General features: G+C 43.6%; 2 protein-coding genes across 3 annotated transcripts in view; one reads left to right on the top strand and one right to left on the bottom strand.

Annotated features, from left to right (window-relative positions):
* BMP4 (bone morphogenetic protein 4) overlaps positions 1 to 8,866 on the bottom strand; it is a 177,484-nt gene extending 168,618 nt beyond the window's left edge. The window contains exons 1-2 of the mRNA XM_086892270.1: positions 7,452 to 8,866; positions 3,831 to 3,910 (exon numbers count right to left, since the gene is read on the bottom strand). The gene's annotated coding sequence lies outside the window, so the exon portion shown is untranslated. The remainder of the gene's footprint in view (positions 1 to 3,830; positions 3,911 to 7,451) is intronic.
* Positions 8,867 to 8,970: 104 nt separating this feature from the next.
* CDKN3 (cyclin dependent kinase inhibitor 3) lies at positions 8,971 to 14,568 on the top strand. 2 transcript variants are annotated; one of them, XM_086895537.1, is made up of 8 exons: positions 8,971 to 9,105; positions 9,298 to 9,380; positions 10,096 to 10,151; positions 10,759 to 10,803; positions 11,577 to 11,799; positions 12,884 to 12,915; positions 13,454 to 13,557; positions 14,273 to 14,568. In XM_086895537.1, exons 1-8 carry the CDS (start codon positions 9,103 to 9,105, stop codon positions 14,354 to 14,356), a joined length of 630 nt encoding a protein of 209 aa, XP_086751663.1. In that variant the 5' UTR covers positions 8,971 to 9,102; the 3' UTR covers positions 14,357 to 14,568. The 2 variants fall into 2 exon arrangements, with proteins under 2 accessions (XP_086751663.1, XP_023783033.1); XM_023927265.2 differs by having other exon boundaries at positions 14,270 to 14,568.
* Positions 14,569 to 15,035: the final 467 nt, after the last annotated feature.

Raw genomic sequence — 15,035 nt, 5'->3', positions numbered from 1 at the left:
GCCAAAGAATAATAATGCACAATATTAAACATAAAACTCTCCCAGGTACTTCTGCCCTATAAGTCTGTTTAGCACAGTTAATGGAATAACAAATAAGTGTTATAACATTACCCACCCATTGTACTGTCACTCAACAAACAACACAGCCATGAACTTTTCTTGGCATAATGTGGGATATAAATGGGGTACTGTTGCTTAATCATTCTCCATGATGTTTATAGGAGGGAAATAAGATCTCAGTATAACTAGAGGCCACAGGAGGGACACTTTAAAGTCTGCACTGCCATGTGTGTCAATACCAAGGGCTCAACACATCTGGCTTAATTCATTTTTTAGCTGTTTGCTAACTGGAGACCAGGTGCTATTTCCCCTTTGAGATGGGAAATGCCTTTAATTGCTGCCAGTGTATCTTCCTTGTGCCAAATGGGCACTCAGCAGCCCCTGTGAAAACCAGTGGAGCTGTGGGAGAAGCTGGGGCTGGGATTTGCCCATGGTGCCTCTGCAGACCACAGGCCCCTGGAACAGAAGCTGAGACTGACTGTGCTCTTAGTCTAACAGAGCCTGAGCCTGTGCAAGGCTCCTCAGTGTTTTTGAAATAGAAATGTAGGAGAAGATGGCTAATTCCCAAATCCCTACCATTCTCTTAACAAAGCAAGTGTATCTCTAACATTATGTCTTCCAAAATTTCTTCCAGAACAAGTTACAGCCTTTAAGGGACTCTACCCAGAAATCCTTTTTAGAAAGGCAGTTTTTAAAAACATCCTTTTTAGAAAGGCAGTTTTTAAAAACAATCACCTGTTGCTACAGGCTTTTTGAGAGACTTTTTGACCAGTTGGACTCAGTTTGTCTTTCAAAACTCAGTTAAACGTTAGCAAAGCTGCTCATGAATAATTTTTCATAAGAAGCCTTTTTTTCACATCCATGTTTGGCAGAAAGCAGAAAAAATTTGAAGCTGTTAGAGAAAAATCAAACTTGCCTCAGATGATCTGTATCCCCAAACAAGTTTAGAGCACAGCTGCAGATAGGTTATGGAGATATGAGCTTTGTGCACTCACAAAAACATCAAACCACATTACTGGCCACAGAAACATGCCAGAAAAGTTCATTTGAAAATCATTATGCATTCATTTCTACAAGTAACACCTTGCGGTCCCTGCTGTGAGTGTGGTTGTGCTGCAGCTATTTCCTTTTATGTCAGAAATGTTTTTTGGAAGTTTGGCACAAGAAACACACTAATACTGTTGTTAAGAAAAATTTTGAGTTCCGCAGCAGGTCCTTGAGAACAGCAGTGTAATGCAAGTATTCAGATTTTTATCATTTGTAACCCAATTTCAGCTTTGCCTTACATCAGAATAAAATTCCTTCAAAGCTAATTTCAGTCCAGTCCCAAGAGAGCATTTGCCCATATCATGAAAACGGGGATTTTATTTAACACGATTACATGCACATGCTGGTGCACTCAGATGCCTGGCTGGAATAGCAGAGTTAAGACAGGTCAGGATGAAGGTGCACTGGTGGAGCTTGGCAGGGAACCTGCTTTTAGTGTTTCTGGCTCTAGCTGAGAACATCAGTTTCTCGTTGGTGAGTTCTGAAAACAAAATTCTTTCCAAAGAAAAAAAAGAAAAGAAATAAATCCCTTCACAAATTCTACTCTGGGCAATTGTGTATTGGTGTCATAACTTAAAATCAACAAACCATACAAAGGAGGTGAATCAAAGTTAAACACATCTGTGGACATGACATTCTTTGATTCTGTTTCTTACACCCACTTTTGAAAGCAGGCTTCTGATGCATCAGGCTCAGCTGGCAGAGGTATTTTATTCAAGTTCTCCCAGCCGGTGCTCCTCCACAGGTATTAAATCCCTCTGGGGAATGCAGGCACAGAGGTAATAAACATATTCGTTTCATTACAACATCTTAAAAAATGTAAAAATTCTAAAAAACCAACTGTAAGCTGACCTGCAGCCAAAGTACACATTAATTATACAGCTTAAGTCAGGCGGATGCTCAAGGAAAAGAGATATAATGTTACACCCAGCTGGATACTTTGTAGTTAGCACAAATGTAATATAAAGCGTACCAGAGTTTGTCAAGTGTCTGTCTGGATTTTCAGTTTTCATTAGTACTATAATTAAAACCACATTTTCAGCTATATTACCTATAACAAGAAAGGAATGAGAAATGAGGTTGTCAAGGTCAGTCTCTTTCTGCTCTTTATCCTGAGTATCTGCAGGCCACAAGCTGTTGAATTTGGTGTAAACCAGAGTAATAGGATGGAATGTCACGTTACAACCAAACCTTTGTGGTTGCAAAGACAAACTGATGAGGTCACTTCCTTTTAATCACCAACGGAGGGTATTTATCAACAGCCACATAAGTCAGGGGGACAGGGAGGCAGATGACAGACAGACTGACAGATATATGGAAATACAAACACCCCAAATGCAGATACCACAGAGCTGATGCACAGAACGTTCCTTTGCAGAGAGCTGCACTTGATCTTGTGCTGTCACAGTCCTTCCCATCTATAAAAGGCACACAAATGTTTTTTATGCCCTTTCTATGGCCTGTCACAGAGGGCACAGCAAAGATTTGGTAAACAGGAACAATTTTGATTGCACAAAAACAAGTTCAGAAAATTTAGACCCAGATTCATATTTTCAAACTTTTCAGAGAATTCACAGTTTTGCTTAAAGCCTCTAAGGCAAAGCAAGCTGGTAGCAGAGAGCAGAATTCCCAGGAGAGGGACATAGTGTTACAATCACTATAGTGGATGTCTTAATTAGAGATTGGCGATGAAAAGCAGCACAACTTCATTAAATTCAGCAGAGCTCAACATTTACAAAGGATCTGACCCATAAATTCCAGTACCAATAATGCATTTTTTTTTTCATATTCAAGTACAAGTAAGTACCTGAGGCAACCAAGGCACCAGGGAATGCAAATGGAATTCCCTAGCTGTGGTCTAGAAGGTAAATGTGGGTTTAGCTTTCATGACACTCAGAAATAAAAAAGAATAAAAAAAGCAAAGCAGATGATCAGTCATGTTAAATATAAACAACAGTTTACTTGTGATACTAAAAGGGGATTTTAGCTTCATTAAAAAACAAAAACTAACTACTATGAAGGAGATGAGTGAACTATTACAACACTGAAAGACTTAAAAATGATACCCCAGGAGATAACATTCTGAGAATAAAGTGAAAGAGCTCATATAAAATACAAAAGGTGTGTTGTAAAGAAGGATCAGAAGGGCAGACTTTGAGCTTCATCCAGTCATAAATCAAAAGCTTGTTCTCCATCATTCTTGTCTATGAGGTCAGCTTTGATTCCCAAGCTACAATTCCCAAAGGATGGAGGTATTTCTATTGGCAAGTATGTGTCTTTCTTCCCCCAGGCTGGCTCTGCCAGCCCTGCTGTCACCATGGACTGTCATTATCTCAATCTCTTTACTGCCCAGGATTGTTCCATCCTGGAGCCATAGGGAACTATCACAGGGCTGTGAGAGGAAAACCCATTCAGAAGACTGAGGGCATTTGCAACAGATTAATTGACAAAGAAGTTTATCAAGCCAGGCCATCTGCAATAGTTCAGTGATTCTCCTTCACAGGGACCAAATGCTTTAGCACTCCAGGTGACATGTCAGGGATACAAACTGTTACACAAAAGCTTTAAAAAAGTTTAAAAACTCCACCACCAAAGAATATAATATCAACTCTCTACGCTGTCACGTGCTTCATACCTTTTGTATTTGAGCAACTGAAGCAATAATCTTTGAGCTTTAGCTCAGAAAGACTGTCCACACTTGTAAGAACAGTCTGTGTCCCCACCTGAGCACCGGAGACTGGTTCAGCACCTCTATTTGCAGTCAGGCATCTCCACGAGCACAGGTGGGCAGATACTTCCCAGACTGAAATAAACACAAAATAAATTTAGCATGTTGTTTCCTCAACCTTCATGTAACATAGTAAACCAGATAATTTTTTCTTACATCGGAAAGAAAACTTAATTTCAAAAGACTTCTTGAATATTACTCAACACATCAGACTTTCACAGCGTTCTTGCACAGTGAGTTCTATTATTTGCTCCTTAAGTATCATAATGCTTTTACTTCAGTAATTCTCACTACAGAGCAACGTTGCTGTGTGGTGTAAAACCTGATAGTTACTGCGAGTATCTCTAACAGAGATAACATTTACACAGAATAATACAGACACCTGATCCCGTATGTTTCTAGAGATAAAAACCTTCATTCTTTGGACAACAATTCATAAGGGAAAGGCTTCGATGGGGGTAAAACTTAAATTTTTAATACAAGATCGCCCTCTACTGTTTAGGAGAGAGGAAAACGAGTGTGGCTCGCAGAAACTGGTTTGGGTTGGAAGGGACCCTAAAGCCCATCTCATTCCACCCCCTGCCATGGCAGGGACACCTTCCACTATCCCAGGTTGCTCCAAGCCCTGTCCAGTCTGGCCTTGGACACTAACAGGGATCCAGGGGCAGCCACAGCTGCTCTGGCAATTCCACTACAGGGCCTCCCCACCCTCACAGCCAAGAATTCCCAATTCCCAATATCCCATCTAACCCTGCTCTCTGGCAGTGCAAGGCCATTCCTCCTTGTCATTCCAGGTTTTTGTACAATGTCCATCCCCATATTTTCTGCAGGTTGTCTTCAAGTACTGGACCTACTGATTATTACTTGTATTCTGGTAGGGCTCACATAGGCAAGTGGTAATCAAACCAAACTTTACTAAAAACTAAGTTACAGATATTATCAGGTTTGTTTGGGGATTTTTTTCTGATAGGTAATTTCAGCCTGAAATACAAAAGAAATTGTACAGTAGAGAAAATCTTGTTTTTAAAGGATTATTTTATTAAAACCACTTCTTCAAGGTCACATACAGACCATAGTAGAAAGTACAAGCCATAGAAACAGAACAAAAAGTACCATTACAGATACTTTCTTCGCCAATTACTCTTGTGTATTTAACACAGACCGAAAAAAATTATATATATATATATATATATATATATATATGAAAACTGATAAAAAAAATGAGACAAGATACAACCATCTCATATCAGCTGCACAGGATGGTACAGTTCTTGACTCCAGAAAGTTCTTGACTCTGGAGCTTCTTTTGTAGCTATAAAAAGCTTCATTTTGATTCAAAACAAACAGGAATTTATTGAACACTGTCCTGATACATCATCAGTCTGAATGCCAGCAGGGCTGAACCCTGCCTAGAAATGTAAAAATGCATCTCCATCATAAATAGCCCGTGAGCATTATAAACTTCTCAATTAAAAATACTTCATTCACCTACAAGACTGTTTTTCATCACCAGCTTTAGGGCCAAAATTCAGTTCTGGTTTTAATTCAACAGACAAGGAGGATCCATAGGGCTGGATGGAGATTCCATCCCTCTGTCTGCCTTGCAACTCCACCTCCATGGTGCTGTCCTGGCAAAACAATCCATCATAAATCCAGTGCCTGCAACTGCCACCAATGCATTTGGGTTGTGATGGAATGCAAGAGAAATTCACGTGCACGTGAAGAATAAAAAGTTTCCTCAATCTGGAGTAGAGGGCAATTGTTTGGTATTCTGAAATAACAAACCTTGCAAAGAACCTGCCTTCAGCAAATGTTCTGGCTCGGAGCAACCACCATTCACAATGTTTTCTATCAGTGGTTTTTCAACTGTTTTAAGAACCCCAAAGAAAATAAACTCAAGTCTGGCTGAAGAACCAACCATGAGGAAAATCTATAGAAACTTCCAAAATCATGCTTGCCATTCTAGAAGTTTGTCTTCTGTCTCAAGTCACAACTGTTTCTCCAAACATTACACAGTTTTATTTCACATAACAAGAACTTTCTATTCATATCCTCATTGTCAGGTGGTAACAATGTAGGGGTTCCATTTTCTACAAATATACAATTGAAAGGGATGGGGAGGAAAAAAGAGAAGATGCTCGGAAATCTCAAAACTGTTCCACCTGTTATTTTTTAACCTCCATAAACAACAACCTGGAAAAGTAAAATGATTCCTTGTGGGATGTTGTGGTGATATGACTGGTATAGGGCTCCCTCCCAAAGAGATGTGGGACACCACATGAATCAATTAAGCTTATTAAAACTTCCAGAAACTGAGTTATGAAATGAGAAGTGACATGCTTTTGGCAAATGCTCCAGACAAATGACTGTCTGGAGTTATCAGTATTCTTCATATAATTTTGACAATTTGGACATTTCAGATCTGATTTTATCTCCTTGCAGGGAAAGATCACATCTATAGAGCTTGTTTAGTCAAGGTTTATCTTTACCTAAGAGGATGTACCTTCAATCTCCTCCACCGCTTGCTTCACACCACTTCCCTGGCTGTCTCAGCCACACATTGACATTTATTCCAAGCTTTTACCTGATGTAAATCAATTATTTATTTTGTTCATGAAACCTGAGTGCTGAATGGCAGATAGAAGATGCCACATGTATGCAGCACTCTACTGTCCCCAGGGATGAGGGCTCTTCCCACGACCCAGGAACAGCAAAACCAGGTTAGGCTTAGCTGTACCTTTCTGGCAATTGGAATTTTAACACTTCACTGGTATGAAAAGTTATGAATTTGGGATATAAAGCACTTCACTTTGGTTGGTGCAGGCAGACACAAGACCCAGGTGCACCCAAAGGAACATCTGACCACAGTTCCTGGTCCAGTCAATTATCTAAAAGCCCAATTAAAATTCTGATTAAATCATACCTTTCACCAATTAAATCTTCCAAATTACATATTTGGACCTATGTCTGAAACTATTTTTATCCATTTTTATTCACATGTCCCCAGTCTGTGAACTGATAAAGACTTCCGGAATGTAAAGCCTTGATGCTGATGCTCTCCTTTTTATATGTCAAAAGGACACTTTTTGGCAGAAAGCTGATCTTCCCTACAAAATACACAACAAACAAGCTTTAGCACATCCCCATTTGATGTGCTGGGAAACAGCTCAGTTTAAGAATTTAAGAAATAAACAGACCACCCTGATAGGTAATCGGCCAATAAACACAGTTTTTGTCATTTGATCTGGAAGATACCAAGGGTAATAAGGAAATTCATAGGACTTCCCTAAGTCTGGATTTGGGGTGCTTTTTCCCCAACCTTTTTCCTGTATCTAGTTCAAATTTCACACTTCCTATCCCTATTTATTTCTGCCACAGCTGTTATCACCATTTTAGATTCTGTGCAATACCATTATGATTTCTACTACATGAAGGCGCACAAATTCCTGAGAATTCTTTTGATCTTTTCAAATAGTGACCAGGAGCATTACCATTGTTGCTCTTCTTATATTTATTTATCAGCCTCATGCTGCTGCTTCCATAAAGCTGCAATCCCCAGAGTGTTGCACATAATGTCTAATGGGACCACAGCAAAAAACAAAAGCAAACAACATACCTGCTCCTTTGTGCTTTTGCTGAGTTATTAGAATCATGTTTGCAGCTACAGTGACCGGCTGTCCTCATGTTGCCTCAATCCTTAGGATGTATTTCTTCCCATAGTTAATCATAGTCTGCAACATCTGGATTGTTTTAATTCCCCATTATGCTTCACTAACGTAATTTTTGTACCTCTGCTATCATATTCTGAGTTTTAATAAACTCATCTTCTCCTTGATCCTCTCATCATCTGTTTCTTCATTCCCTGAACCCATTTTAAATCCTGCCATTTCAAGCAATTTGCTCTTACAATCCTTTTCAGGGAGGTTTCAATAAAACTTCCAGCTGTGGAACCAAAGTTACTAATGTAAGGCTAAAATTTAAAATCTCCACACCTGGAGATCTTGCAATGGTCCTACTGGGAATCCCACCAAGTTCAAACCACTTGTGCCCAGCCATTCCTTTGACTTGGAACATCTTTGGAAGTCTCCATGACATTATCCTCAAAATTGATGCCAAAACTCAGCGTTTGTGCCTGGATCCTTCACAACATAGCTCTGTGTGTGTGTCTAAACACAGGCTGTAGAAATGCCTTAATACAATTTTAAAAAGCAAAATCCCACACTGTAATTTATCTAGTTCTTCTTCTTAATGGCCAGAGTTACTCACAGAATAAACCAGAAATTCTGCACAAAGAGATCTACTAGAATGCCCTAAGCACAGGCAACACCCCAGCTCTTAAAAAGAGGGATCCTAAGATATTTTGTCCTCTCTGGAGTGATCCTTCATGCTAGTTATTTTCAGACAAAAACTCCATGCAAGAGCCTTAAAAAAAAATATTTTTACAGCGTGATTAAAAGCAGTACCATGACAAGAATATTTGACTTCAAGTTCATGGCTTAAAAGAGCATAAACGGCTCATTTTCTGCTGTTACAAAGTCCTATGGTCTCTGCACATAGAATTAACCACCCAAACCCTCCACAAGGCAACCACTCAAGATCATCCCTGCTCTTGCATATTCTGTGAGTTTAGGCTCACATCCATCTCTCTGTTTCATCATGGAATCATAGTATGTTTTGGATTGAAAGGGAATTTAAAGCCCATCTAGCTCCACCTTCTGCCACCAGCAGGTGCTTTCCAGTAGACCAGGTTGCTCCAAGCCCTGTCAAAGCCGACCTTAGAACAGTGCCAGGATGAGGCAGCCGCAGATTCTCTGGGCAACCTGTGCCAGGACCTCACCACCCTCACCAGGAAGAGGTTTTTTGCCAATATCCCATCTAACCCTACCATGTATCTTTATGAATTCATTCCCCCTGGCCTATCACCTTCAAGAACCAGTGGGACTACTAGAAACAGGACAGTTTGAACATAACCGCGAAAGGAGCGGGATCCGCCCGCGGCCCTCCCCGGAGCCCTCACGGAGCCCCACCCCTCAGCGCTCGAGACCGCCCCTTCCCGCCTCGCCGTCTCACCCAATCAGAACAGAGATCATCCCTCTATTTGCATATTAAAGTCCGCCCCCCGCTGCTGACCAATCAGAGCACTCCTCTTATGAAGCCGGGGGAAGGCCTGCTTGGCTTTCCACGCACCCGCTGAGCCGCAGCTTCCCATTGGGCGACCGGACTGTGGGCGGGGCCTGTTTGAACGGGCGGCGGCGGGGAGCGGCGCCATGGTGAAACCCCTGAGGGATCGGGATCGGGAACGGGATCGGGATCGGGATCGGGAACGGGAACGGGATCGGGATCGGGAACGGGAACGGGATCGGGATCGGGAACGGGATCGGGATCGGGAACGGGATCTGGATCCTGATCCTGATACCGCCAAGGGTCCCGGCCCTATGGTGAGCCCTCCGCTCTCCCCGCAGCCCGCTGCGGCGCCAGCCGACGGCTTCGCCTCCTCAGACGATGAGGCCGCCGACGAGGACCCGAGCCCGCTCCACATCTCCTGGTGAGGCGACAGCCGCGGGATCCTTTCCCTGAGGAAATTGTATTACATCGCTATGCGGAGAAACAAGAGGGTTTTCTCTTGGCAAGGGAAACCCGAGCCGGGCTCTGGTGACTTTCCAGGCTGGGGGTGGCCCAGTGGTGCTGGGGAACTGTCACTGGATGTGGTTGGGGTTGGAAGGGGCCTCTGGAGACCGGCTGGTCCAACCCCCCGCCCAAGCGGGCTCACCCACAGCCGGAGGCCAAGGATCACATCCAGGTGGCTTTTGAATGTTTCCAGAGAAGGAGACTCCACGACCTCCCTGGGCAGCCCGTTCCAGGCCTCTGTTCTTTACTCACAGGGTAGGGAGACACTGGTGCAGGTTGCCCAGAGAAGCTGTGGCTGCCCCATCCCTGGAAGTGTTCCAGGCCAGGTTTGATGGGGCTTGGAGCAACCTGGGATAGTGGAAATTGTCCCTGTCCATGGCAGGGGATTCGAACAAGATAGGCTTTAATGTGCCCTCCAACCCAAACCTTCTGTCACTCTCAATGTAACATTTTTCCTCATATTCACTTCCCATGCTTCATTTTGTGCCGGTTGCTCCTCATCCTCCCACCAGACACTGGTGACAGGGTCTGGCCCCACCCTTTTGATTCCCCATCTAAAGACATTGATATATTTAAATCATTGAAATCTTCCCTTCTGATTTTTATTTATTTTACTTTTTATTTTCTGATAGGTTGTCTTTGTCTCCTCTCTACTCTTCAGAGTTCCTGGGATTATGTTCCCTGCCAGGTAAGAAGCATTCACTGAAATTTTCAGGAGTACTTGAATGCTGAAGGGGGGTAATACCTTGTACCCCAGAATTTTGTGTTGTGGGTGACTCCTTTTGTAATCTAACCCTGGAATAAGTGTTTTGGAAACACCAAAGCTAATCTAGAGACTATCTTAAAGCAAGATTTTTTAAAGTAATAAAATTAAACATAAATTTGACTGCATTTTTAACTACCAAAACTTCAGCCATGATGGATCTCCACTCAACTCTTAAGTGATCTTTATTCATCCCTTTTATTTGTTGGATGTGTTTTGTGGGGGGATTTTATGCTGTATCCTGAGTTAAAATATCCAAAACTTTTCATCTGGAAAACACAAAGCACCTTAAAACCTTGGGCAGATTTCTTTCTTTAATCCTATTACATTACAGTATTAAGCAGATAAGTTTAAACTGTCTTCTGTACCAGGGATTTACTTGCAAAAACAAGAACTGTGTTTTATTCAGGGTGTGGCTTTGTTGCTTGCTTTGCTTTTGGGGGGAAGCTGCCTGTGCTCTGTTCTGCTGCAGCAGCCATCCCATAAATGTCACTTACCTGGAGTGGTAATTGCTGTTCATAACTTGTTTCAGGTTGCAGGTTTAAGGATATCAGAAGAAATCTCCAGAAGGATATAGGTGAGTCTTCTTTGTGTCAAGAGCAATCCCATGAATATTCCGTGACTATGGAATAAAAAGTTGGGATATTTCCAGGCAGGAGCTGCACAGTACCCATGAGGCATCTTCAGAGCAGCTGGGATCAAGATGAATTACAATTCTTTTTCCCAGAGAAAAGTGAAATCAGGATAGAAAAGATGGATTTATGTAAATATTTGTACTGAGTATTCAGCTGTAAGCTCTGAAGAGCAGAGACTTATAGCAAATCCCCACAGTGTTTGGGTAAGTCAAGCTCAGGAAGGAACTCCTGGCTGTGAGGGTGGGGAGGACCTGGCACAGAGAAGCTGTGGCTGCCTCATCCCTGGCAGTGTCCAAGGCCAGGCTGGATGGGCCTTGGAGAAACCTGGAATAGTGGAAAGTGTCCCTGCCATGGCAGGGGGTGGAACAAGATGGGCTTTAAGGTCCCTTCTAGCCCAAACCATCTGTGATTTTAACTGGAAATGGGACAGAAACTTACTTAAGTGGATAACAGGCTGTCCTGAGTGCTGATGTGTTCTCCAGTGAGACTTCTCTCAGGATTCCCTCTGAACTGAGAAAATTCCTCTCCTGGATTACCTGAGGGGAAATGTGGGAGACACTCAGTGGAAGGAAAGGGTGCTCAAACCAAAATTGCTCACTCCTATTGTCTTAGCCCCAAAGATCAAACAAGAGACTCAGGACCAAAGTACTTAATATGTTTATCCTGAAGCTTGATAGGCTTTTGTTTATTTGCAAGTGTCTTAATCCGTTGGCAGGAGAACTAAAGAACTGTGGGATCCAGGATATCTTTGTGCTTTGTACCAGAGGAGAGCTCTCAAAATACCGAGTCCCAAACCTGCTCGACACTTACCAGCAGCAGGGGATGTGTGTGCACCACTACCCCATTCCTGATGGGAACGCTCCTGACATTGCCACCTGCTGCAAGATCCTGGAAGAGCTCAGAACCTGCCTGGAAAATAAACAGAAAACAATGATACAGTAGGTTCTGGCTGCCTCCCTGTCACCCCACATTCCTGTGAAGGATGCCAGCTTCTCTCCAGATATATGAGCAGGGGAAATAGGATGGTGTGAAAAGGCAGTTGCATTCTTTAGGGTTAGTTGATGCTGTGAAGACTGCTTGTTCCTCCTCCTGCAGCTATTTGGAGAGAATTCTTCCTTTCACATCGGAATGTCCCATTCCAGCATTAGAATGTCCCATTTTCCCTTGCTCTGTCCAGCAGGAGTTTTGAAGTGTGTTTCGAGTGGAACCAGAGGGCTCCTTGCTCCCAGCCTACCTGGATACCAGGTGTACACAACCCTAAAGCACTTCTTTGTCAGAAGTTGTAACTAACCCATCCCTGGAAGTGTTCCAGGCCAGGCTGGATGGGGCTTGGAACAACCTGATCCTGTGGAAGGTGTCCCTGCCCATGGCAGGGGGTGGAATGAAATGACTCTAAGGTCCCTTCCAATCTAAACCATTCTATGATTCTGTAACACCCCCCTGGACTATTTGTCAGAGACTCAATGGGTTCCAGCAGTGCAAAATTCACTCCTAATTTCCATGAACAGGTTAAAAGGAATTTATTTAGCTGAGCTCAGAAGAGAGGGGAAGAACTTTCCAAATTCCATGTTCCCTGAATGATCCCACTGACAGCTTCCTGTACAGACATCCACTGAGTCCTTGGTCTTCCTGCTAATGTAGAACCCTGCTGCTCTCCTCACAACTGTCTTCAAACCTTTAATCTGGAGTAGGATTTAAAGAAATTTGAGATTGTCCATCCTCTTGCTGTTCCCTGTCCTCCTGTGCTTTTGGGACTATTACCAGGAATAAAGGGGAGCTTTAAAATTGAAGTTTCCATGGAAAGACACAGAAGGTCCAGAGAATAAATAGGATATATCCCTGTAGGCATAGAAATAGAATATAGAAAATATGGAGAAAATCTTGTTCTGACTTTCTCGTACTACTGCTCCTCTTGATTTTATTAAGGCAAGAGCTGTGTCCATGTATTTATGTGTTGGGGGGGTCCCTGGGTGCTGCAGTTTGCTACAGCTTGTTACAACCAAATGTTCTCTTTTCTCCCAGCTGTTATGGTGGCCTTGGACGCTCATGTCTGGGTAAGCATTTGTGTCCATGCCTGATTAACCCATCCCACAAACCCATGGAGCCAAATTCTGCTGGAAGCTTCACTGTGGATGCAATCCAAACTGCCACTACCACGAGCAGCCTGGTTAATAGAATGGACATGAACCAATTCCTCTGCATCTGTCTTCATCACAGTGTTGCCCTTTAAAACTTTCGGGAGCGTTAGTTATGTGTTCCCAGAAGGAAGGGGTGGTGATATGGCCAGAAGACGCAAAGGGGAATGAACTGGGTATACTGGCACTCGTTCCTGAAAAGACAAGGAATTGCATCCCAGGACGTTCCTGGGAAGGCAGGGGGAAAATAGTGGGAGGGTTTTCACCTATTTCCAAAGCCCATAGGCTTAGGCAGGAGCAGCAGGCAGATAGGGCAATGCCCAGAAATAGGATTCTACAAGAGATCCAAGAGCTCTGGGACCTGGCTAGTTTTTCCAGGGTGGTTTTCATGGGACAAATCAGTGGCTGTGTGCAGAGGCACTCAGCAGCATTCAGGTGTAAATACTTTCCTTTACAGTGGCTGCCTGTCTCCTGCTCCAGCTTTCGGACACCCTGGCACCTCAGCAGGTGATAGAGAGCCTCAGGAACCTGAGAGGATCGGGGGCCATACAGACCATCAAGGTAATGGGGCTGCAGCAGGTAATGCACGGGTCCAACAGCAGTGAGAGCTCAGCCAGTCCCCTCCTTCACTTCCCAGAGAGATACCTCTGTCTTTCCAACAGCTGCTCTCTGGGGTTTGAGCTGTTTTCTGCTTTCAAGAAACAGCTTGTCCCAGGAAACTGGTGACTGGACAGGAGGAAAAGGACTCAAGTTGTGCTAGAAAAGGTTTAAGTTGGATAATAGGGAAAATTTCTTTATTGAAAGGGTTGTCCAGCCCCGATACAGCTGCCCATGGCAGTAGTGGAGTCCCCATCCCTGGAGGGATTTAAAAGCCATGTGAATGCACTTGGGAACGTGGGGTAGTGACAGCCCTAGAGTGCTGGGGAATGTCTGGACTCAAAGGCCTTAGAGAGATTTTCCAACCTAAATGATTCCATGATTCAAAATAAAGCAGCTTTGAATTCTGCCAACTCCCACCTCTGAGGACCATGTTTTGCATTACCTTGGGGTAATGCATCACCTGTGCTCAGTGTGGGGAACCACAGGATCCAAGTCAAGATCCATGGAATCTTTGACAGTGAAAAATCCCAGAGGATGTGGAGTAGGCACATGAAGAACAAATGAACCAGAGGGTGCAGTTTTCATCCAGGGATCTCAAACAGCTTTTTAAGACAGGTGGTGCCTCTCCTTAAAGTACAGAGCACTCACTGCAGACCTGGTTGTGCATTTCCAGCAGTACAATTTCCTCCACGACTTCCGGGAGAACCTGGCTGCACACCTGGCAACAAAGGACCCGGTGCTGAGATCAGCATCGCGGTAGCTGATCCTGCCACGGGCAGCTTTGTGTCTGTGTGGAAAACTCCTGGACAAGACACCTCTCTCCTGATCTTTCCTCAGTGCCACTGCCTGTGTGACACAGCTGCTGCCTTCCAAATCCTTGTGTAAAGTATTGGGATGGGGAAGGAAATCCTAGAGAACATGTGGTATCTTCCTCTCTTTGGTGATATTAATACTCACTGCCTGAAAAATGCATGTACAAGTGTGTTTGTGTCCATTGCTGTTCTTCTGGGATAATGGAGCTGGATAGAAATTCCATCTCTGGAGCTGTTTAGAAACACCCTCACACCCTCAGCTCTGCTGTAAAGCAAAGCCAAGTCAAGCTGGAGCACTGACCCCTTATGAGCTTGTAACAACTCATCTAAAATGTCACAGTTCTGCTCAATGTTTTGGGTATTTAGGAAGGAGTTCCTCATTCCAAAAGCAGGAGGTGTTGTACCACAAATCTGTGACAAACCAAGCTGGGGGTTGTAGGTGACTGTGGCAGGAAGACACTGCTGCAGCTGCGTGGGTGAGCTGGCAGAGCCCTTCTGCCTGCTGCCACCACTGAGAGTAAACAAACAATCAGCTGTGGGCTGGGAGGATCTCACAGGAACAGTCCTCTAACAGTCCCCAGCCCTCCTGTTTCATTATATCCATTCATAAAAGCAAGATGAAACAGT

This window comes from Cyanistes caeruleus, chromosome 6 (genome assembly GCF_971803275.1).
Source record: "Cyanistes caeruleus chromosome 6, bCyaCae1.hap1.1, whole genome shotgun sequence".
In the NCBI taxonomy this organism is placed as follows: Eukaryota; Metazoa; Chordata; class Aves; order Passeriformes; family Paridae; genus Cyanistes; species Cyanistes caeruleus.
This window is presented reverse-complemented; position numbering and strand designations above follow the sequence as displayed.